This window comes from Penicillium riverlandense (assembly GCF_028828495.1).
Source record: "Penicillium riverlandense strain IBT 135883 chromosome Unknown utg000006l_segment0_segment0, whole genome shotgun sequence".
In the NCBI taxonomy this organism is placed as follows: domain Eukaryota; kingdom Fungi; phylum Ascomycota; class Eurotiomycetes; order Eurotiales; family Aspergillaceae; genus Penicillium; species Penicillium riverlandense.
Window position 1 is genome coordinate 1,140,385 of NW_026643197.1, and position 22,178 is coordinate 1,162,562.

The following is a 22,178-nucleotide window of genomic DNA, read 5'->3' on the forward strand; positions in this document are numbered from 1 at the left end:
AGGGGAAAACATCACCGCGCTCCACCAGTATCTATCAAACGAACCAGTCCAATCGCCGCACCAGCCGCAACACCACCGACGAAACACATCTGCACGCCACCCCACACACCAGCCAGAATGTTATCGCGACCAGTCCAGCCGCGCACAATGCAAGTCTTAGCATATCCAAACGCTAGCAGAGTCACGGCCATGACGCCGATACTCCAGTACAGCGCGACGATGACACGCTCGGCGATGAAGTACGGGATGAGTGGGATGAAGCCGCCAACGAAATAGCCAATTGCCAGCGTCACCGCCGAGACCCAGGCTTGGTTGCAGGCTGGCGCGGACTGGCAGTGGTGGAAGGCCAGTAGGAAGTCGCGCAGCCGCTCGCTCGACGCGTGCAGGTCGGATGTGATGTCGTTTATGGCGGCGGAGGAGAGGCCGTAGGGCGCAAAGGTATCGTGCACGATGGCGCGGGTTTGGTGCGGGTCGTTGTCAATTAATTCTTGTGTCTCGCGGACTGTGGCATCGTAGGATTCGCTAGACATAGGTCAGAGCACGGATCTAACCATGTAAATGGGAAAAAGACCTACGCTTCACTCTTGGCTCCCACGTACCCGCCCAGCCCCATCGAGATCGCACCAGCTGCCAGCTCGGCCAGGCCACCCAGGACAACGACCTTGGTGTTACCCAGCGCGGACAGACCTGCACTCAAGGCAAAGGGCACCGTCAGGCCATCCGACAGCCCGAGAATGGCATCCGACACGATGCGTGGGTTGATACGCGCGCGCGTGCTGACGCTGCTGCCACCAGTGCTGCTGGAAGAATCGTGGCTGGTGCACCGTCCGAAGGTCGCGTAGGAGCGACCCGACTCAATGTCCTGATCCGAGTCTCCGCGGAGTGTATCATCGTCGTCGATGCGGGCGAGGAGTGGTTTCCCTGGTTTCTGTCAATGATCTGATCTGTACGGCGCGTCACACCACGGATGGATCTACTTACCGGAGACCTGGGACTCCTGCTGGGGAAAGAGTTTCTGTTTGAGGAAGAGGAATGCCATGTTGGGTGCAACACGGCTACGATGGGCAGCTGTGCGAGCTCGTGCCGCTAAGCTAGGAAGCTGTGGCGGTGGCTGACGTCAAAGGCGACGCGAAGTACGATTGACAAGAAGGGATGCACAATTGGAAAGAAGGGAGGGAACAATCTAAGACAGCACTCGAAATAGTGTACAGAAAAGAAGACGGCGCGTCCCCTTTTTAACTTATGCAGCATCCATTTTTCCTCTCACCGATGCCTCCAGAACACCAAAACGGGACCATGTTTTCATCCACGCAGGGGCAAGGCACCAATCAGGGCAATAGGAAAGGTCAGCGCTGAAGAACAAGGCAAATGAAGGTGATTGGGGGTGATGACGACGATGACCATTAGAGCGAAGATCATTGGGTGGCGCGGTGGATCCGGATCTGCAACGAATGAGGTAAGTTACTCGGCCCGGACTACTTCTTCCATAGGTTCATCCTACTATCTCCGAGCCCTATTCGAGAACAGGTTGAGTCGCGCAGTGGATCACTCCTCCGGCCAAGGGCAGCGCCGTAACATGCACGGGCTGGACCACCCGGTCCGGACAGAGAGTCTGCATCGTCTCCAGCGCGGCTCGATCACGCTGCAAGTCTCCGAATTGCGGCAGAATGAGACCCCCGTTCACAAAATAAAAGTTCACATAGTTGGTGGCTGGGTCGTTGGATGCCGAATCCCCCAGACTCGAAGGGTCGGGCTCGTCCACAATGTGGATCTCGAACCGACGCCCCTTCGCATCGACCGACTGGCCCAGAATCTCCCGAATCGCCTCATGCACTTCCTGCCATGGCCGAGGCACACTGGCATGCGGCCGTGAGAGAACCACGACCCCCGGCCGGACAAAGTTGACTTCCGCATCGGCATGCACATCCGTCACATCCAGGTCCTTCCGACCAGGAAACCAAATGATTTTCTCAACGCCCAGCACGCGCTGCAACTCGGCTTCAATCTCCGTCCGCGACAGGCCCGGATTGCGGTTCTCATTGAGAATACTGCTCTCCGTCGCCAGCAGCGTCCCATCACCATCGACCACCAGCGCCCCGCCTTCCAGACAGATCTTCGATTCCACGACCGTCACCGCAGACGGAGACACGTCCGATTCGATGACTCTGCGCGCAAAGGTCGCATTCTCCTGTAGTTCCTCGGCGTTCATAACGGGCCACTCGAGCCCATCAGCAGCGCGCTCATGGTCTCCGATCTGGTCTCGTTTGCCCCATTCACTGAATCGAAAGTTGACCGCGAACCGGCCGCTCCCCTCGCTGCCGCGGACGTAGACTGGGCCTGTATCTCGCACCCAGAGGTGGTTCGTGCGGAATGGGATAAGTGATATATTTGACGCCTTGCCGGGGTATGCGGTGGCCGCTCGACTGACCAATGACTGTGCCTTCGTCACATCCTCGGGTCGTGTGTATAAGCGGACCGGTTCGAAGCCTGAGATGGCAGAGGCGAGGTTCGCAATGTCTGTGCACGCGTTTTCGTAGTAGGCCGTTGCTATGGAAGCTTTGGAGGGGAAGCCGAGGATCGTTGCTGCGTGGCGGGAGGTTTCCGCTGGGTAGAGGTATCTCCCTGCACTTTTGATCAAAGTGGATGCCATTATTTATTCTTTCCTGGAGAAGATGATACGGTCAGTAAGACACTTGGTAATGTTCATGACGTATCACGGACTCGCTCACTGGATTGATCTAGCTCGTGTGTCTTTTCGACTCGGCTATCAATTCTTCGACTGTTTGGCTGTCTTAGCTCCAGTTCTGCGGGGAGAAGAGGGATTAAGTAGTTAGATAAGGGTTCCTGTCTTTAAAGGTCAATGCACCCGTGCGGTGGGGTTGGCGGACAATCGTCCGCTCTCTAGGCTCGGCGCAGGATCTAGCTACCTTAACGAATGACCAAATACAATATATATCAGTTAAGCACTTCATCTTGTACTTATAGAAACGTGCCTGCAAAAATTGACTTGCGCCTGGTTTCTCATTGCCTTTACTCCAAACCCTAACGCCAAGGCCAAGCCAACCGGACATAGATCTCAAAATTCTCTTGTCACTACTGTAACATGCGAACCGTGAGATACAGAACAACAATATGACAACACATGATCGTTGGTACCTCGATGCCCTTCTTTCGTCCAACGGTTCGGTGTAAAGGAAAAGAGACTTGGGATAGGAAAAGAAAGACGGCAACCAAATAAACTCCCCAAAACCATCAAGCCTAGCAGCGAGGACAATGCTCAACGCTACCATTATGTACCATGTGTGTATGAAACGTTCGCACGTGTATGCTAAGGTGGTCTTTTCGATTAAGAGATCGCTTGCAGTGCTGGTCAGGACACTTGTAGATTTTCAGAGAGACATGTTTGGTTCTGATATGTCGGAACAGAGATGATTCGCTGGAGAATGGGTGGGTGTAATCGCAGCCTTGCCAGCCACAAATAAGTGAGCTAGGGAGGTTCCTACCAATGATAGTGATTTAGACACTAGACAATAAAGTAGAGCAGAGGAAGCTTAAGGACGTACTCGGCATTTGTTGCTTGGAATTGACTAGGGCTCTGAACCTCGGAAGTAACAGTATCTTTGACCCTGTTGGCTAGCAACTGCTCCGTGGAGCTCAGAGAAAAGAAACCTGATGGCATGTTGTTGATCGCAGGTAGACCATCTTGATTTGTTTGTTGTAAACCTTCAGCGTGATTTGTTAGGCCAGGCCAAGGATTCATAGAGCTGTCATTCATCGTCAAGATACTAGGACCTTGAGTCAACAGGGAAGGAGCCATGGTGTCCAGGCCCAATATTTCTGGCGGGAATTGGATGTACTGATTGTGTAGGCTATCATCCATAACTGAAAATGTATTCGCAGGCATGAACGAAGTGGACGTAGCATTCACAACAAAACCGTCGTTATGCAAAGAATACCTAGGCCCTGGGTCGAGCTTGTCAGGCCCAAAATTCATAGAATTCAAGTGCAAATTCGTGTTCTGCGAAGACGGAGGCATCGTACAAGCAATTTGGTATGAAAAGTAGCTCTTCGCTATAGGAGTAGAAGAATGTTGATTGTGTTGCAATTATTCATGGTGGAGAGTGAAATGCTTCTTTTTATATTTGAGAAATGGGAGTGTTGTATGGCTGACGATCAGTCTTTTGTTTCAGTGGTTTATTGAATTTATTACCTACCCGTCATAAGGTCCACTCACCCCATTGGCGCATCGGATTATTGGGACACATTGCCATTGCTTAGCCCCGAACACTGGCCGAACTTTTCCGAAATTGGTTGGTTCGCTATACCTTGAAACTCCCAAAGCCCCTCCTAGCGACGGGAAGGAAGAGGATTAGGTCGAAATTGGATCCTCGCGAATTCCAAGTTTGCGCAATAGCACAACGCCCCAAACTTTCGGAAGGGATCCCTATGAGGCTCAGATTATCCACACGTACCGAGGCACTACCTCTGGCATCTGGCCCTAGATAGTTTGAATACTTAACAGTTCTCAGCTATGTCAAAACACATATTCAATTTAGTAACGAAGCTTCCACCATCAGCACTGTGCTGATCTCTAATATAGTGGTGTAGTCCACCACGAGCTATTGTAGTATGAATGTATGCTACTCACTTATAGTAAAGGCAGCTAACGGAGTACGCATCCAGAATTGCAACACTACAACATCTACATGTTTAATTTTAGGGAAAGTATTCACAGATTCGTCGGCATTAACTATGCACTCATAAACAGTCTCATTCGTGATCAAAACTTTCTGTGGCGTAGACAGAGGGCATTAAAAGATTCTAATTACATAGCAGACCAACTCCAGCGGCTCAAGATGACACTAATCAAGACAAGCGGAAAACACAATTCCCTCATGAATCCATGGCACACATTGCACCATTCTCACAGCGCAAGCATGAAACCCAGCAGACCGGCCGCACCGGCGAAGCTGGCGGCGACGTGGGCCGTGGGAGCAGTAGCGCCGTTAGTCGTTGTGGGCTTGGTGCCCGAAGCCGTGGTCGAGGCCGAGGTCGAAGTCGAAGTCGAGTCAGAGCCGGAGCCCGATCCAGAGCCACCGTTGCCAGTCGCCGTGGCAAGAGGGGTAGAAGAGCCAGCAGTGGGAGAGGCGGCAGAGTTCCCGGGGATGAGCATGCTAGGCGCGGCGGATGCCATGGCGATCTCAGAGGTGAGGATAGCCAAGTCGCTAGCGGGCAGACGGTCCTGCCAAGCGGTGTTGTGCATGAACTCGCTCATGACGTACTTGTCGATGCTCTCGATCTCTGCAATGTTGCTATGCATGTAGGCGCTGCTGAGCTCCTCCTTGACCGACTGCGGAATCGCGCTGGCAACGGCCTCCGCGGCCGACATTATGGCGGGCGGCGGCTCGGTCATGACGGGCATGCCCACGCCCGCGGACTCCTCGGTGAAGGCGGGAGCGGCCATGGCTAGGCTGGAGAGGAAGAGGGCGGCTGCGACCTTGGAGTGCATTTTGGCGTTTGTGATGAAAGAAAGAGGTAAGATATAGAGAGATATTGGAGAGGTGGGTTGGGTTTGGGATTGGAGAAGTAAAATGAACGCAGGGCAGCGATGGTCTTAAGTATTTTTCCAGGGGGCTATAATTAGCCTGCTTCGACCCTGTTGAGGCTCTGTTACGCCCCCTAATTATGGTGGCGAGGCTGGACGACGAGACTACTACTAGTGCTAGTTACGGCGACGCCAATAATAATGGCACCATGTTTTTCGCCCCAAAATCCACTGGGTGGGTACACAGCCCTAAAAAAGTTCGTCCCCCGGCCTTAGCCCGACGGGTGAATAGAACAGGGAGGGCTGTGTGCTCAGCGTTTACATATGTTGACAGAGCCGGTGCGGCCCCAAGAGTGTTGGGGCCGTACCCCTGTCATCGTCGTCACCCGTCCGCTTAGGGTTATGGAGGGATGCCAATAAAAAGCTCTCAGGCCACCACTCCGTACCCAGGTTCAATACGTACAGGCCCGCGGGGCGCCAAGCCAGCCGGCAGAACCGGCAGCTTAGCCTTGTCCATAAAGAGAAAGCCAAGGGAATATCCTCCAACGGGACTAGCGAGAGGATTGCCTCTAAGCTCAGCCTCGCGCTATGTTTACTACTTCACTGCCAAGAAATTCCCAGGTTGCTATTACGCAATGCCTCTTTCTGTCGATGTCATTGATCTAATACGTAATATTCTGATGCTTATGCATTTTTTTTTTTTGCATTCAAACAACGCGGAGAGCGGGTTTGCGGGGATTATTTGCCACAGCATAGCCATCCAACACCGACTATCGGCCCTCCGCACGCTCCACTAGGCGATCCTCCAATCCCATCGGCTCCCATATATCTTTGGCCTTCTTGTTCTGCACCCAGACCACGTCGCCCTGCAGGAAGGCCACGACTCCGCCCTTGCCCGTCGCACTGGCGGTGATGCGGAATAGAGGCTGTCCGTTTTGCGGGTGTGCCTCACGCAGAGGCAGCATAATAAGCCCTTGCTCGGAGCACCAGCCTTCCAAAATGTCCTTGAAAGCAATTTCTTCGGCGACTGGGGCCTTTGGCCGCGGTGCCGGCACGCTGGCAGCAGCCGCAGCTTCGGCAACGGCTTCGTCACGGGTCGGGAGAGATGGCCGTGTAGTGGTGGTCGGCGGTGGCAGTTCGGCCGCGGCACGATCTCCAAGCTGCAAGGCAAGATCCATTGTCTGTAAGCCTTTCTTCCACTCGTCGTCGATGAGCGTAAGCTCGTTGACACTCTCCGGGATCTGGGATCGCCACCAAGAAAACCACGTGCCGACCTCTTCGTAGTTGGGATCGTTGGTGAGCCAGATATGTAGAATCTCATGCCACTTGGGGAAGAACTCAGAGACCAGTAGGAGGCCCATCACGTTGGGCTGGAAGAAGTCCCTCCAGCGGAGAACGTCTTCCAAGGCAGTCAGATCTTGGTCCTGCGGGTTCACGACGAAGTCTTCGCGGAGGTGACGGGCCAGACGTGGGAGCAGGTGGTTGCGCAGACACACGTCAAACTCCGAGCCCAGTGCATCCCGCCAGAGCTCGATGCCGTTGATCAGGCCCTTGCGTACGCTCCACGAGTCCAACACCACGCGGAACTTTCTCTTTGCATCCGACATAAGACCGGTCGGCTGCTTGGGATTGGTATGTCGTTCATCCAGATGTTGCAGCCACGTAAACAGCCACCATGGGAACTGCCCATCGTGCTCGGACGGGTGCCGGCGACTGCTCCGTGGCTTCCAGTTCTTGAGGGCTCCACTGAGCTTAGGAACAACCAGCTGATCCAGAACATTTGCATAAACAAAAGGTGGGACAATTGGCTTCCACGCAAGCACTAGAGATGTCGCAACAGACGGGTCGTATACATCCCAATCATTTAAGAGCGCAGACCGCATCCGTGGGAGCCAGAGAGTGTAGATCATTGTTTCGTATGGGGATGTGGAATGCCGCTGTTGGGACTCTTCACCATCGGTCCTGCGAGAGAGAAGAGGCTGAAGCCGGGTGAGGTTGGACACGAGGAATGTCGGATCTTGGAGAGGCTCCCACTCTTCCATTGCTTGTCGGAACAATGGATGTATGGCAGCGACCGCCGTCTCTGGCAGCCGATATGCATCAACGGCGTCTTGATATGTAGAGTACATGGCCTCGAGTTTGCCCGTCATCTCTTCAAATTTCGCTGCAGTGCTTTCGTCATGTTCGAAAATGTCCAGCTCTTCCACCGCAGCGATCAATCCGGTCAGATGGTTGACCTGGGATTGGTATGCATCCAATTCCTCCACCACCTGGGCCTCTTCGAGTTCGATGAATTTCTTGCGTTCGGTCAGGCCTTTCCACTCATCTGCAAAGGCCTCCAGGTCGTGCCGGGCTCGTCGAGCAATCTTCATAGCTTCGCCTTCATCCTGGCTGACGAATTCTTGTGGCGTCATCAGTCCAGCGGTCGAGGTCAGGACGCGCTGTTCCTTGCCCGTAGCGTCGATTAACGATTTGAGCACGTTCGGAACCTCAAGACCTTCCATATCTGCCTCCATCTCGCGGGCGGTACGGAACTGGGGTTTGGCGCGCGCCACAGGTGTACCCGTCCCACTGCGACTCTCTGTCTTGCGCCCCTCTTTCTTCTTCCGCCGCCGCTGTCGTTCTTCGTCCGAGCTGTCTTCGAGCACTTCGCCTCGGTGTCGGGCCGCCCGTTTCTCCTCCTCGCGAGCTTGCTTGGTCTTCTCGCGTACTGCACCAAGACCAGCCCCCTGCGGTCGCGCCTGCGCTTCAATCGGATTGATGATACCCTGGCCAGTGGATCCGAGACCTTGTCCCTCCTGGTAGCCCATCTTGGCCATCATGCGCGCGGCGAACGAGTTTCCTCCTCCCGCGCTGTTTCCACCTCGAGAGGATCGGCCGCCCCGGGGAGGCGCTGCGGCGATTGTGTTGGCCATGTTGCCCCCGGGATTACGAGCTGCACTGCCCAAACCACCCATGGAGGGAGGTGACTCGGAGCGGCGCGACGCCCTCGCAAAGCCCCGAAAGCCCGGACGGGGCTCCTCATCGTCGCTGGAGCTCATTTCAGCAACCTTGCGCTTCTGGCCCGCGAAGCCAGACGAAGGCGACTCCATGCCGGTGGTGTGGCAGAGAAGGTAAGTGACAACTTGCAATTAGCTATCGATAACTGAAATTCACGTGGAGCTCCGGCACCCGGATGAACCCTAGTCCGGGCGAAAACAAGATGACGTTATTCGGTTACTTCATGCTTTCCCTTCTGTCCTGTTCGGCTTCTCCTTGTCCTGAACACTCATTTTCTTTCCAATTTACTCCAATTTTAGTCCTTACTTCCCGGCCTAACTTTGTGTGCTCGCAATGGCTGCTCTCCTCTCCAACTCGGCCCGCGTGGCCCTCCGCTCGGGAGCTTCGGCTACTCCTAAAGCTGCTGGCGTTGCGGGTTTGACCTTTGCCCGCGGCAAGGCCACCCTGCCGGACCTGTCCTGTAAGTTGAAACTTGTGCTTTGGCCTTGTACAGGTCAATTTCCCCTGTAGCTGACCAAATACAGACGACTATGGTGCCCTGGAGCCGTCCATCAGCGGCAAGATCATGGAGCTGCACCACAAGAACCACCATAACACCTATGTGACCAGCTACAACAATGCCATGGAGCAGCTCCAGGAAGCCCAGGCCAAGAACGACATCTCGGCCCAGATTGCCCTCAAGCCCGCCGTCAACTTCCACGGCGGCGGTCACCTGAACCACTCCTTGTTCTGGGAGAACCTGGCCCCGAAGAACGCTGGCGGTGGTGAGCCTCCTTCTGGGGCTCTGTCCAAGGCCATTGACAGCACCTACGGCAGCCTCGGCGAGTTCCAGAACAAGATGAACACCGCCCTGGCCGGCATCCAGGGTAGCGGCTGGGCGTGGCTGGTCAAGGACAAGCAGACCGGCCAGATTGGCATCCGCACCTATGCTGTAAGTGGTGCTAGCTCCATGGCCACAATTCGTTTGCTAATTCCACCTACAGAACCAGGATCCTGTCGTCGGTCAGTTCGTCCCTCTGCTCGGCATTGACGCTTGGGAGCACGCCTACTAGTAAGAGCCCTGTGATGCTTTCTCCCGGAATCTACTAACCATCACCCCAGCCTGCAGTACCAAAACCGCAAGGCCGAGTACTTCAAGGCCATCTGGGAGGTCATCAACTGGAAGGCGGTGGAGAAGCGCTTCTCGTAGACCATTCCATCAGTGTAATCTCTTGGACTGTAACATTCTCCATATCAATCCATCAATCTACCCATGGCAATCGTTTCTCAATAATTTTATGCACTTCTGGTTGTATTGTAAAGTGAGAAGCTGTAAACTCTCTATTCTGGGGTTTCCAAATGATGTACTGTTATTCTGGTTTCGCTAAGCAGGGATCCGGCGTTAATATGGGGCTCGATCTTAAAAGCATAATTTGCTACTTAAATCCGTTCCATGACCTTTCCAATTGCCAACTTCACCTGCTGTTGAATATCTTTCATCAGCTGGTCTATAGAGACCACTGTGTCGATAACTCCAACGCTCGCACCTCTATGGAAAAGTTTGTCAGTGGATACAGCATATCAAATGAGCACGATTAGACTCACGCCCAAATCGTTCGCCTGTGATTCTCTCCTTGCTTGATAGCATCGTTATACCGCCGAGTGACTTCCTCATTGCTGACTCCACTCTGTGAATCGTTCCAACTGAGGCTAATCACAGCCCTGCCGTCATATTGCTTAGGGAAAACATCGGTAGATTGGAAGACATCATGCAGGGTCGACTTGATGGTCGAGACGGCGCCGTCGCTGGCCGATAGGATTGATTGTTTTATAAATGACGGAGCTGGACACTCCGAGGTAGCAATAAACTTAAGCCCGATCAGCAAATCTACTAGTGAAATTGATTTGGTATTCTTACCCTTGTGCCCATGACGATCCCATCGGCACCTGGTCGAAGTATTCAGTACACCATAGCCAGTCACAATTTGAAAAATAGAATAGTCCACTTACCAAGCCCCAAAGCAGCAACACATCCTCTCCCGTCTACAATCCCACCAGCAGCCACGATCGCCGTGTCCTGTTTATTCGAATCCCCCGCCACCGAGTCTCGCACCTCGGGTAGAAGTGACATGAGACTAGCTCCTTGAGCCCATTGATGACCTCCAGCATCGGTACCCTGCACCACAACAACATCTGCACCCTGTTCAACAGCATGTCGGGCTGCTTGCACGGTCCCAACCTGCACAAATATTTTGACGACCCAATCACCTTTCGCCTGGACTTTGTGAATGGCCTCTATAAGAGGCAGGTGGTCTGCATCTGACTCGGGGAAAGAAAGCCATACCGCGGCAACCCGATGCTTCTCGAGAATGGGGATCGCGTTCACTTCGAACCCTGCTGGGTTGAACGTGATGAAACCCACGCCAATAGGCAGATCCCTCGCCGACGAACTGATCCCGAGTTCAGAGCGAGATTTTGCCAGTTGAGTGTCTAGTCTGGCAAGCTGGGCCGATTCTGGTCCAAAATCAAAGCCTCCACCAATGAAACCTGTAGTACATGAGTCAGTGGGGGCGATTGAGATTTAAAAACTAGCAGGATAGCATGGGCCCGTGTGCGGCCATGGCAGAAATGATTAACGTACCCAACCCCCCGGATCTTGTCACTGTAGCTGCCAAGTGGGAATCTGTGAACCCGAGCATCGGCGCATTGGCAACGAATGGAGTTGTCGTATGGGGAAACCACCGCTTGAGGAGCCCTTCTTGGATCTCAGAAGACGCCATATCTGCGAATTCAATGCCTTTCTCCAACAAAGAGCTTTTCGAATGTTTTGGTCAAGTCTAGACGCAAATGAGGAGAGAGGACAGCGGGTTGAAATGAGCGATGTTTAGTAATTCCATGAAAACAAGAGGATTGGTGCTTCTTTGTATTTATGGCGGGTCGTGGAGGAACGCTTGCGGCCGCTAGCGGCCTGATACCCACCATACTACTAGCCTTACGTGGGCTGAAGATATCCGGCACGAGGTGGTTTCATTGCCGTTTGGTAACGCTTGATTCATCCAATAGAAGAGAAACGTCTTGCTATCCAACCAATGCCATTGAATACCAGGATATGACAAATCCACTAAGCCCCAACAGGGTTAGGGTGGAGTATCAGACTAGCATAGTAAAACTCTCAGCTCTATGGTGTTTCCGCCCCTTCTGTCCATTTAAGTTCTACCGGCTCCCGCTACCCGCTTCCTTGGACTCCTCAACTCCTCCCAACAGAGATTCTTACCCTTTTTGGCATCCAGTTCGTAAACTTGGCCCTATGGTCTACAGAGGGCAACCCAGTCTAGCCTGCGCCTTATGTCGGACTCGGCGCCTCAAGGTATGGCGACACTACCCCACTTGGATCAGCCGCTAACTCGAGTAGTGCGACCAGCGACGACCGTCTTGCTCGCAGTGCATCCGAATAAAACGGGAATGCCCCGGGTATCGAGACCCCACGACCATACGATTCCATGACCAAAGCGAGGAGGTGATCCGGAAGGCCCAGAAACAGCGACCCCCACAGAAGCCGTCAAAGCCCTCAAACTACTCGGATTTTTGTTCTATAGAGGAGTCGATCTCGTTGATACCCGCGCCTATTTCGGTTCCGACTGATGATTGTGCCACGTCGTTTATGCTCAAGTACTATGTTGGCACCACACTAATGGGGGGTATGTTTCCGTATATCCGGCATCTTTTAGGCACGGACCCTAGCCCCGCACTACAGGCTGCAATCAAGGCCATAGGGCTGGCAAGCATGTCAAACACACGCATGTCGGCGGAGTTGATGCGCGCTGCACGACAAGAGTATAGCACGGCTTTACTAGCCACTAACCGCGCGCTACAAGATCGGATCCAATTTAAATCAGACTCCACTTTGGCCGCGGTGATGCTACTTAGCATGTACGAGGTGAGACAATCTTGTTTCTAGCCATGTCTAACTCCGTCTGATGGATCTAGTAGACAATTACCTGTCGCAGCCCGGACCTAATGGGTCGATGGATGAGTCATGTACAAGGGGCGACGAAGCTCATTGAGATGCGAGGTGCTCAGCAACTGCAGACTCCAACTGGCCTACAGTTGTTCTCCCAGATCCGCATACAGATCGTAAGAGATATTTATTGAACTTGTTCCACCGACACTAACTATCTAGACCTTGGGTCACATATTTTATAAACAATACGCACCGCCTGTCGTTGTCCAATTGTCAAAGGAGGCGGCTGCCCACCGCGACAGCGGACTCGAAAAAATTGAAGATTTCTTCGACATCCTAGTGCAAGTCAGCAACCTCTCCGCAGAAATCCGTGCGAACGCCAGCAGGGGTTCGTCGTTCGGCAACCCCGCACCCTTCATTCAAAAGGCCCTCCAGCTAGATATAGCCCTAGTATCATGGGCCACGTCCATCAATCCTGCCTGTCCATACACCACTGTCAGTGCCCTCTATACCAAAAAGCACGACTATGATTACCGCTCGGTGTACGGCGAAAGCTACCATGTATATCCAAACGTCGAGATCGCATCTCTGTGGAACAACTACCGCCTCACGCGCATCATCATCCACGAGATTATAGGCAGCATCTACGTCAGACTACTGAAACCGGGTGGTCCGCCAGAGGACCGCCTGATGGCGTTGCGGAGTATAGCGATCAGTAGGCAGATGGCGGAGGATATATGCTCCAGCGTGCCTTATCACTTCAACTCCGGGGATGTGGCCATAGGGAGCGCGTTCCGGCTTATCTGGCCATTGTATGTTGCGTCAGATTGTGTGGGGTCAGCGCCCACGATGAAGCAGTGGATTGTGCGGACTCTAGAGAAGATTGGACAAGCAACGGGCGTCCAGCAGGCCCTCACTATGTCGCAGCTTGTGAAAAGAGAGACAGAGTTGCAATGGTTGTCTAGAGAGTTGGATAAAATGGAGGGGAATATAGAATCCGTCTAGCCATAGATATATTAAAGACTTGATGTTTCATGGCGTCTACTTGTAAATAATATCTACGGCTCATACATACGTCGTTACTGTGGCAGCTCCAGCCACAGTGGCGCAGGCTCCGGCCCGAAAACGTCAGTGTAGCAACACTTCTCATTGTCTAACTCCCACCGCACACCATGTCCGCTGAGAGTCCGGGGCAGAAGCAGGGCGTCAAAGCCTTCTTCGCCAATGCCCTGCGTCCGAAGAAATCCCGCCAGACCCTGCGCAAGAATGCCTCCACCACCGACCTGCGGCTGGCCGCTCGTCCTAGCGCCAATGAACCACCTCCGCCAATGCCGGCGCTCGCGCCCTTGGCGGCGCACCAGCTTAAGTACAAGCAGGCGCATGCGCAGCTAGATACGCAACTCGGCGAGCGCCGTGATTATACAACAATGATCCATACGCTGGGTGTGCTGGAGTCCATGGACGCCTACGTCCCCATGGTCGACGACGACAACCGCCCCCCCGGGGAAGGCGATATTGCCAGTCTGACATCTGAATTGTGGAAGAACATAGCTCAATACCTGACTCCTGCAGAAGCTGCCAGTCTCGCATTCGCCAGTATCACGCTCTACCGCCGTCTGGGACCCCAGTTCTTCACGGCCCTGCGTGACCCACGCAACTACAACTACAGGATCGAGTTCCTGGCCGGACTCGACCGCTCGCTCCCACACTATCTCCTATGTTTCCCATGCGCCAAATTCCACCGACGTACACAAGAAGGAAGGGAGCGTCTCAAGCCCGCTCACGTGGTGAACCCGCTCTTCGAGTGTCCCAATGCCCTGAACGCGCTCAATCCGCCCCCACGCACGCGCATCACACACGGACGCATGATGCCCTTCTCGTTCGTCCAGCTAGTGATGCGCGCGCACCGCTTTGGGCCCAGCTACGGCCTCGCCCCGGATTCGCTTGGCCGCCGCTGGACGCGCGATGACTGGTCATTCCACTCGCGCTTCCATGTCCACGAGGGCCGGCTTCTGATGCGTGTGAAGTGCCAGACCTTTGCTCCACCTGGCCTGACACCGTCGCAACAGCGACTTCTGTTGTATTCCCGCGAGGACTACTGGCCATATTTCTCACCATGCCCGCACTGGCGCGACGGCGAGCTAATGCCCGCTTGCAAGTGTGCATTAGACCATATCCCCAAACCGCGCCAGTCAGGCGGACTGCAGGGTATCGAGCACAAAGTCAAAGACCGCTGGGCGGGGCGGGTGCACGACCCGAACTCGCTGGTCACCCTCTGTAACTTCTGCCGGCCTATGCGGCGGTGTCCCGAGTGTCCGACGGAGTATCTGATCGAGATCAAGCTCGCAGAGGACCACAGCGATCCACACGGCGTGCAGTTCAAGCAGGCAATCGTCGTCACGAGGTGGAGCGATCTGGGCGATGGTACCACACCTGCGGGCAAGGAGTGGGGTGCTATCTCCGGAACGCGAGACGATTATGACTCCTTCAAGCATTATGAGAAGCGCGGCATCGCGAGTATCTTTGAGGCGGCATTCACTGCTGATACGCTGCCCGGCCAGCGTGTCATCTCTATGAATCCTAAGAAGAAGAAGCTGGGTGAAAGTGGTGATGACTGGTACTAAAATTCTTTTTTTTATATACTTTATTTTCACCTGTGTTACTTGGATTCTTTCAGCTGCGGCGCTTTTCCAAGGCAGAGCTTTTTATTGGGATGTGGCGTTCCAGGAGCATGGGATTGTGGAAGATCAAAAAAGGAGTTTATCTTTGAATGGCTAATGAAACTCTCTCAATTTTTGAATATGTTGTGATCCAATGAGATAGAGAAAGCTTTACATGAACTCTTTGTTGGTCAGCTATTGAGGCCTCAAGAGACAGAGGAGCACTACCTAAGCTGCCTAGTCTACGATCCAAGGCTACTATGAACCTCATTTCGACGCCTGCTGAGAAAAGGTGATTGACAGGCAGCATGAGTACGAGAGGAGGAAGGAATGGTGGGTTTCAAGCTGTACCTTGGACGACTTATTGCATTTCTTTTGACAACAGGGAGTTGAGAGACTTGAATTCAAGAAACTATTAACGAACCGAGAAAGCCATTTTACATTAATTGCCGGTAAGAGTCGCCACAAGGTGAGCAGGGTCCTCAGGCAGCTTGGCAGCTCGCCAAGCTATATGCAGATCGGGTCGGACCAGGAGCAAGTCGTTGCCGTAGACGGCAATGGCTTCTGTGGTGTCCGGCCGAACGACTCGCAACGAGGCACCGATACGCCGGAACTCCTTTTCCAACAAGTCTAGGTGCGGGGGTTCGTTTTGGTTCACAATGAGCACGTACTCATCACCAATGACATCTTGGATAGATCTGCCATCGCTCATCCAGGTGTTCGGTAGGCGATAGCCGACCTGGACAATTGGTCGGTATATGAATCCCGATTCAACGTCGGTCATGTTGCTTTCTTCGCCATCCTCCATGAGGATCGGCGAGTTGGTATATTGATACCCGAGCTCGATACCATACAGATCATTGCTCCAGCGCTGCTCCCGCTCAGCCACCGTGATGACTTGGCTCCTTACAGCCTCGCCCGCAGGGCTGTCTTCGGCGATCTCCGGGCGCCATTGCTGGCGCCATGCGCGCCGACCTTTGGCCGCTCGCCTTGAGGCCGCAATGTTACGGGCACCGATGGGCCGCCGCTCCGCCGCGTAGGAGTCCAGCAGTGCAGGCCCACCCCAACCACGCAGGACTGCCGCCAGCTTCCAAGACAGATCAACGGCATCGCCGTGTCCGGTGTTCATACCGAGCCCACCTGTCGGGATAACGAGGTGAGCTGAATCGCCAGCAAGGAATACGCGGCGGTCACGGTATTGATCGGCCAGCATGAGACGTTGCTGCCACCCGCCAACGTACAGCTGCTCGTACTTGATCGGGAAGCCGACAATCCGCTCAAACAGCGGTGCCATCTTCTCGTCACTGTCTACAGTGGCATGCAGCGAGAAGTGTTTCTTGTCATCCTGCACGATCAGGAACGAGTTCGTGTCGTCAGCGATATGATAGTGTCGACCGACTCCCATCGGGATACGCTCAAGAAGGTCCTCGGAGTAGAACAGTGCTTGCCGCATCTTGAGCAGCGATTCGCCTTCAAGCACAAAGCCGAGTCGTTCACGAACAGTGCTCGAGGCACCGTCGCAGCCAACGAGATAGTCTGTGCGAGCTTCGGTGACAGTGCCGTCGGGAAGGCGCAGTCGAGCGGTGACGCCCGTGTCGTCCTGAGTGAAGTCAACGAGCTCGTGGCCAAAGATGATCTGGACGCTGTCGTAGCGTTTGGCAAGGTCGCGCAGGAGAGGCTCGAGCGTGTACTGCGAGATGAGCTGATATGGCTCCGCTGCTGTCGAGCCATCGGTGGTCGCATGGTACTCAGCGCATAGGGCGCTCACCGATGCGTAGGTATGGTGTACGAGTGGTGGGTTGGCGAGGTTCTCCAGGCAGATGAAGACGTCCATGGGCATGTCATTGTCGAGGCCGGCAGCGCGAATCGGGGCGGATATGCCCATGCGGCGGAAGTTCTCCATTGTCCGCGCGTTGCAGCGCTCCATCTTGGGTAGCTTGCCGAATCCTGATCGCTTGTCGACGAGCAGCACGCTTATGTTCCGTCTGCCGAGCTCGATCGCCATCGTGAGGCCAACCGGCCCGGCACCGATAATCAAGACCTGGCTGTCCATGAATGCCAAATGTAGGGAGGTAGACACAGAAAACAGTCGATCGATGAATTAGGGCAGTTCTTCTAATTAGATATAATTCAATCAGACCAAACCCTGCGCGCAGAGTCCCCAGTCGCCCAGATCAAGGACCTCACTAGAACTCTTCTAGCTACTCTTATGCACAGTTCGGGATGTACAATAGTAGCCGAGGAAATTCTCCTTCGGCATCACTTGCCGGAGCTAGGTGTGTAGCGGATCAAAAATTGAATAACTCTTCTTCCTGGGCAACCGCAGAGTACGGGGCGTTAACTTAACTCCCCGCACACTAGTCATATGTTCCCCGGATTCCCCAGCTTCCCCAGTCTTCCCCATTAAGTTAGAACAGTTCCAGTATCTCCGGTCTTTGGCATATTTATCCTCTTCCTCAGCCGTAGTTCATTTATGTCACTGCGACGATCTTTCAATACTATTCCTCCTCGCTCCGCAAAATGTCAGAACGAACTACGCATTCCGACTCTCCCGCGGTGGATAAGTCTGGCCAGGGCTTTGAAGAGGTGGCACATGTCGAAAAAGGTGGTCTTGGAGAGCATCTCCAGTTAGACAAGCACGGCCTTCCCCTTAATCCCCAGCCATCAAAGTACAAAGATGATCCTCTTGTGAGTGCGCTATCTTTATACCTTACCGTGTACAGATAGATATTGACCAGGCTCGTAGAACTGGAGTGCCGGATTTAAATTTATGGTTCTCCTACAAGTCAGTTGGCTAGCTTTTCTAGGACCTCTGGGCTCCGGCGTAGCCAACCCAGCTTTTGTGCCCATGAGCGAGACTTTCCACCAAAGCATTCCAGTGACGTCCTACGAGCTGACTGTTTACGTCTTGTTTTCTGGTGTTGGCCCCCTATTCATCGCGCCGCTCTCCAACGTCTACGGCCGCCGTCCGATTTACCTCGCGGGAAATGCTCTTGCTGGTCTAACGAATGTCATTGCGGGCAACACAGACAAATGGAATACCATTCTGATCACACGCGTCTTCAACGGCCTTGGTGCAGGAAGCACTGTCGCCATCGGCGCGGCGACTATCTGTGATATGTACTTCATGCATGAGCGTGGCGTCTATATGGGCATATACGCTTTCTTCCTAACAAACGGACCGCACTTGGCCTCGTTGATAGGCGGATTCATTGCGCAGAGTCTCAGCTGGGAGTGGTGCTTTTCGGTACCAGTAAGTGATATTGAATTTACACCGGAGTAATGAAAACCTAATAAAATTCCTAACTGCCTTTCAGGGCTACATCCAGCTTGGAACTTTCGCTATTACGTTGTTCCTTCTCCCCGAAACTCTGTATCACAGGCATCAAAATTCCGAGGCGGACGAGTACAAGGAGAGGTCAACTCTAGATCTCTTTCTCTTCCGACTGCAAAAGGCTGGGCCCAGACTCACGGCCAGCGACTTTATTAAACCGCTATACATGCTGCGGTATATCTCTGTCTTGCTTCCCGGTCTATATTATATGACTGCCTTCGGCTACGGCACTATTATTTTTTCGCTCACTGGCGCCTCGCTTTTTAGCGAGTTTTATGACTTCAATGTGGCCCAGACGGGACTAATCCTCAGCATCCCGCTTATAATTGGCTGCTTGATTGGTGAGTTAAATGCCGGGTGGTTGACGGACTGGATGGTGCGTCGATACGCTTTGCGCAACGACGGGCATGTTAAGCCTGAGGCACGCCTCAATGCCATGTGGGGAGGCCTTCTAATTCCGGTTGGCCTTATTCTTGAGGGTGTCTTCTTATCTCACTTCAAGACTGTGAGCTGGGTTGGGCCTGCCTTTGCCATGGGTATTGCCTCTCTTGGACTGCAAATTGCCACCACTGTTGTGTACACTTATACAACGGATGTGAGTGGCCTTGTGATGAGTTAACAATGTCTTCATGAGCTTCTGACTGATTTTTTTTGTCAAGTGTTATAAACCCCAGAGTACAGAGATTGCCTCGCTTCTTAACGTCTTCCGCCAGGTATTTGGGGCTTTGGTCAGCTTTTACGCGTAAGCTTTTATATCTTTTCCATCCTATGTGCCCGTTCTTGGGTCCTATTGTGGGCTAACACATTTCCGTTACAGCCTTCCTCTCGGTGCAAAAATCCAGTTCGAGTATGCGTGGTTGGTGTTGGCCTGTATCAATATCTTTTTCTTCATCCCTATGATATTTGTTCGCTTGTATGGAGAGAAATGGCGCAAAGCACGCTGGCAAAGCCCACCTGCGTTCCATAATGATATTTAGATTATATCGGAGATGAGAATCCTGCTATACCTCAATAATTGTACAAGCCAATGATCCCTAATTGAAGGTTATGCTTCCTAAGATAATCCACTATTAGCGAACGCTACTATTAAACCCCCATATGATGTTTTATACCTTTCACTTGGCCACCTGGCGAGCACGTGCCGTCATCGCCCGAAGTACGGCAAAAATGATTGGTTTCAACGATTCGAGCTCTTTGCCGCTCTCGGCTGCCGGAACCCGAACGCACCCTCTACATATGTGTGGGGAAACACTATACCCCACACCACGTGGACCTCCCTTGCTGTGGACTTACTTCCCTGTACATTCATGCACACCATCCTATTCCACTTTGACGGGTAACCAACACAATCGAGATGGACAACCTCTCTCCTGCGCAACCTGACCAGCTCAATAATGCTGTTTATCAGGGTCACTCTGCCACCGGACCGAAAAAGCGCCGCCGAGCTCCCATTGCATGCCGCGACTGTCGTTCACGGAAAACAAAATGCGACCACATTGACTCTTCAACTGCTCCAGATGAGATGCTTCGAGGAATTAAGAAGCCCGCTCAGATGTAAGTAGTCCGTAGGTTTCCTATATATATGTGTGCGTGGATATGTGTGTTGAACACCCTTGTTCATGTTCAATTGTTAGATACATTCGCTCTCTGGAGCGACGACTCCGCAACTTCGAGGATAAGCAGCGCGAATGTCCGAGAACTACGGAGTATCCCAGCTTTCCAATGTTGATGCCGGGTACTACGTCCAACAACCGCCAAGAGCCAACCGAATATGGGCAGCTGGGAGTTTTAACGGATGGTCAGCAACGCCAGACTATCATCTCGGCAAGCCCTGAGATATTCATGGGCGGTAAGACCGGCGAATCCTTTACACAGCTTATTTTAAATGCTTTGAACTGGGGATCAGCGAAACTAGAAACTCGCACCTTTTCGTCACCGCGAGAGAGTATTAAAGAACTTAAAGAATCGGATCTTTTCGCCATACCCTCAACCGCTCGGGGGTTGATCAAAGTCTTCTTTGATTTCCACCACGCCTTGACTCCCATTTTCCATGCCCCCTCCATCCTAGCGGAATTTGACCAGATGTTATCTTGTGACTGCTCACATCTCCGGGACCGCATATACACCTTGGCCCTCATGAACATGATCTGTGCTATTGCTGCGGCGCACGACCTGTTGGGTCATGGTGGATCCGAATCTGTCGCTCGGAAGTATTATGACACAGCAATGCGCCTAGTACTGCCGACCATTCTTTCCGATTGGAGCATCGAAAAAGTCCAGATCCTGTTGCTGGGGGCGCGATATCTTCAGACTGCCAGTTCTCCAGATGAGTGTTGGAATGTGTTGGGTCTCGCCGTGCGGATTGCCTACGGCTTGGAACTTCACCGACCACCCTCCGAAGGCCTCGACTGTCTCTCTAAAGAGGTCCACAAGCGCGTATGGTATACATGCTATGTACTCGACCAACTGCTCAGCATGATCTATGGACGTCCCACAGCGACATCGACGGCGACGTCCACTACTCCGCTCCCGGAAGATTTGGATGATGACTTAATACAACCAAACAGATTATTACACCCTTCAGTAAAGACCCCATCGTCTATGTCCTTTTTCATCCAAGTCTCGAAGCTGTATCGCCTACTTGAGTCGGCGTCTTCACTCAGCGACCCGACTCTTGAACACCTAGCCAAACTAGACGAAGAGTTTGAATCGTGGTGCTCGGGGGTACCTGCTAGCCTCAAGGTCCAAGATGGCATGAGGGCAAAAGATGATAAACCTATTATTCTCGCTCTGCGGGCGAACATGGTGCGAATCCTGATTCATCGTCAGTCACTAGTACCAGCTCTCAGTGCCTTGTCCACGATCGAAGATCCCCCAGGCCTTTCAGGGTGTCTGCGAGTCGGTATGCTACAGAAGAGCCGGCAAATATGCGTGAGTACGGCGGAGGAAACAATACAATTGGTTGGCCTTAGACATGACCAGACCATGAATGCAATGGGCCCCAGCTGGTTCAACCTGTATTATCGTGCGTTACGCGGATTCTTTTGCCAGCTTAGTGAGAGTGTAGGGGTTGCTGATCATTCGCTAGTGTTCAACGCAATTCTGATCATTGTCTCCCATGTTGTTGATCCGGAGTACCAGGAGGATCAGAGCGCCTTAACTTATCTGGAACAGGCGATGCATATGATCCGGCAGATGTCCGCCAACCATTTCTGTGCCCAGAGTGCCTATACGTTCCTGCAACAACTTCTAGGACTTCTCGACAAAACGTTGCCACATGATCGACAGCGAATCCGTACACGAACTGAGCGAAACAGCATACCCCCCTCAACGAGAGAGTCTGTAATGGCCGATAGTAATCCTCCAGAGGAGCTAAATACTGATTTGTGGTCCTTCTGGGGAGCTACTCAGGACTTGACGATGGACTTGGGCTCACAGTTGGACCTACATTCAGACCTGGGACCAGCAATGTGGTCTTGGGACGTACCGCATTCGGGTTCACTGGGCGTCGGGGAATGAAAAAGAAAATATCATCAGAAGGTGTTTTCTGCAAATGGAGCATCGTACTCTGAACAGTGTCAAAGGAGAATTAGTGCGGAATAACTACAGAGACACGGTAATGAAACCATCTCCGAAGACCTATTCTAGGCCGCAGAAGGAGATTCTAATGGCTCAATATCTTCTGTAAGAGAGAATCAA

General features: G+C 53.0%; 11 protein-coding genes across 11 annotated transcripts; 5 read left to right on the plus strand and 6 right to left on the minus strand.

The window, feature by feature from the left end:
* Window positions 1-11: 11 nt before the first annotated feature.
* On the minus strand, window positions 12-1,039 carry N7474_006700 (VIT1/CCC1 transporter family protein; the record flags this gene model as incomplete). The annotated part of the gene is made up of 3 exons (XM_057198110.1): window positions 12-522; window positions 576-921; window positions 982-1,039. The coding sequence occupies 3 exons, from the start codon at window positions 1,037-1,039 to the stop codon at window positions 12-14; spliced, it is 915 nt and encodes a 304-aa protein (XP_057051550.1).
* A 474-nt stretch (window positions 1,040-1,513) lies between these two features.
* On the minus strand, window positions 1,514-2,650 carry N7474_006701 (agmatine deiminase family protein; the record flags this gene model as incomplete). The annotated part of the gene is made up of 1 exon (XM_057198111.1): window positions 1,514-2,650. The coding sequence occupies one exon, from the start codon at window positions 2,648-2,650 to the stop codon at window positions 1,514-1,516; it is 1,137 nt and encodes a 378-aa protein (XP_057051551.1).
* A 2,274-nt stretch (window positions 2,651-4,924) lies between these two features.
* Window positions 4,925-5,509, minus strand: N7474_006702 (uncharacterized protein; the record flags this gene model as incomplete). The annotated part of the gene is made up of 1 exon (XM_057198112.1): window positions 4,925-5,509. The coding sequence occupies one exon, from the start codon at window positions 5,507-5,509 to the stop codon at window positions 4,925-4,927; it is 585 nt and encodes a 194-aa protein (XP_057051552.1).
* An 806-nt stretch (window positions 5,510-6,315) lies between these two features.
* Window positions 6,316-8,637, minus strand: N7474_006703 (putative G-patch domain protein (TFIP11); the record flags this gene model as incomplete). The annotated part of the gene is made up of 1 exon (XM_057198113.1): window positions 6,316-8,637. The coding sequence occupies one exon, from the start codon at window positions 8,635-8,637 to the stop codon at window positions 6,316-6,318; it is 2,322 nt and encodes a 773-aa protein (XP_057051553.1).
* Window positions 8,638-8,878: 241 nt separating this feature from the next.
* Window positions 8,879-9,734, plus strand: sod2 (superoxide dismutase sodB; the record flags this gene model as incomplete). Its single annotated transcript, XM_057198114.1, has 4 exons — window positions 8,879-9,005; window positions 9,070-9,476; window positions 9,529-9,596; window positions 9,647-9,734. The coding sequence occupies 4 exons, from the start codon at window positions 8,879-8,881 to the stop codon at window positions 9,732-9,734; spliced, it is 690 nt and encodes a 229-aa protein (XP_057051554.1).
* A 230-nt stretch (window positions 9,735-9,964) lies between these two features.
* Window positions 9,965-11,304, minus strand: N7474_006705 (nitronate monooxygenase; the record flags this gene model as incomplete). The annotated part of the gene is made up of 5 exons (XM_057198115.1): window positions 9,965-10,073; window positions 10,130-10,392; window positions 10,443-10,471; window positions 10,535-11,071; window positions 11,166-11,304. The coding sequence occupies 5 exons, from the start codon at window positions 11,302-11,304 to the stop codon at window positions 9,965-9,967; spliced, it is 1,077 nt and encodes a 358-aa protein (XP_057051555.1).
* A 911-nt stretch (window positions 11,305-12,215) lies between these two features.
* On the plus strand, window positions 12,216-13,490 carry N7474_006706 (Zn(II)2Cys6 transcription factor; the record flags this gene model as incomplete). Its single annotated transcript, XM_057198116.1, has 3 exons — window positions 12,216-12,461; window positions 12,515-12,658; window positions 12,705-13,490. The coding sequence occupies 3 exons, from the start codon at window positions 12,216-12,218 to the stop codon at window positions 13,488-13,490; spliced, it is 1,176 nt and encodes a 391-aa protein (XP_057051556.1).
* Window positions 13,491-13,657: 167 nt separating this feature from the next.
* Window positions 13,658-15,109, plus strand: N7474_006707 (uncharacterized protein; the record flags this gene model as incomplete). The annotated part of the gene is made up of 1 exon (XM_057198117.1): window positions 13,658-15,109. The coding sequence occupies one exon, from the start codon at window positions 13,658-13,660 to the stop codon at window positions 15,107-15,109; it is 1,452 nt and encodes a 483-aa protein (XP_057051557.1).
* A 478-nt stretch (window positions 15,110-15,587) lies between these two features.
* N7474_006708 (uncharacterized protein) lies at window positions 15,588-17,198 on the minus strand (the record flags this gene model as incomplete). The annotated part of the gene is made up of 1 exon (XM_057198118.1): window positions 15,588-17,198. The coding sequence occupies one exon, from the start codon at window positions 17,196-17,198 to the stop codon at window positions 15,588-15,590; it is 1,611 nt and encodes a 536-aa protein (XP_057051558.1).
* Window positions 17,199-17,665: 467 nt separating this feature from the next.
* N7474_006709 (uncharacterized protein) lies at window positions 17,666-19,456 on the plus strand (the record flags this gene model as incomplete). Its single annotated transcript, XM_057198119.1, has 5 exons — window positions 17,666-17,833; window positions 17,892-18,398; window positions 18,463-19,074; window positions 19,139-19,221; window positions 19,297-19,456. 5 exons carry the CDS (start codon window positions 17,666-17,668, stop codon window positions 19,454-19,456), a joined length of 1,530 nt encoding a protein of 509 aa, XP_057051559.1.
* Window positions 19,457-19,833: 377 nt separating this feature from the next.
* Window positions 19,834-21,998, plus strand: N7474_006710 (fungal specific transcription factor domain-containing protein; the record flags this gene model as incomplete). Its single annotated transcript, XM_057198120.1, has 2 exons — window positions 19,834-20,033; window positions 20,114-21,998. The coding sequence occupies 2 exons, from the start codon at window positions 19,834-19,836 to the stop codon at window positions 21,996-21,998; spliced, it is 2,085 nt and encodes a 694-aa protein (XP_057051560.1).
* Window positions 21,999-22,178: the final 180 nt, after the last annotated feature.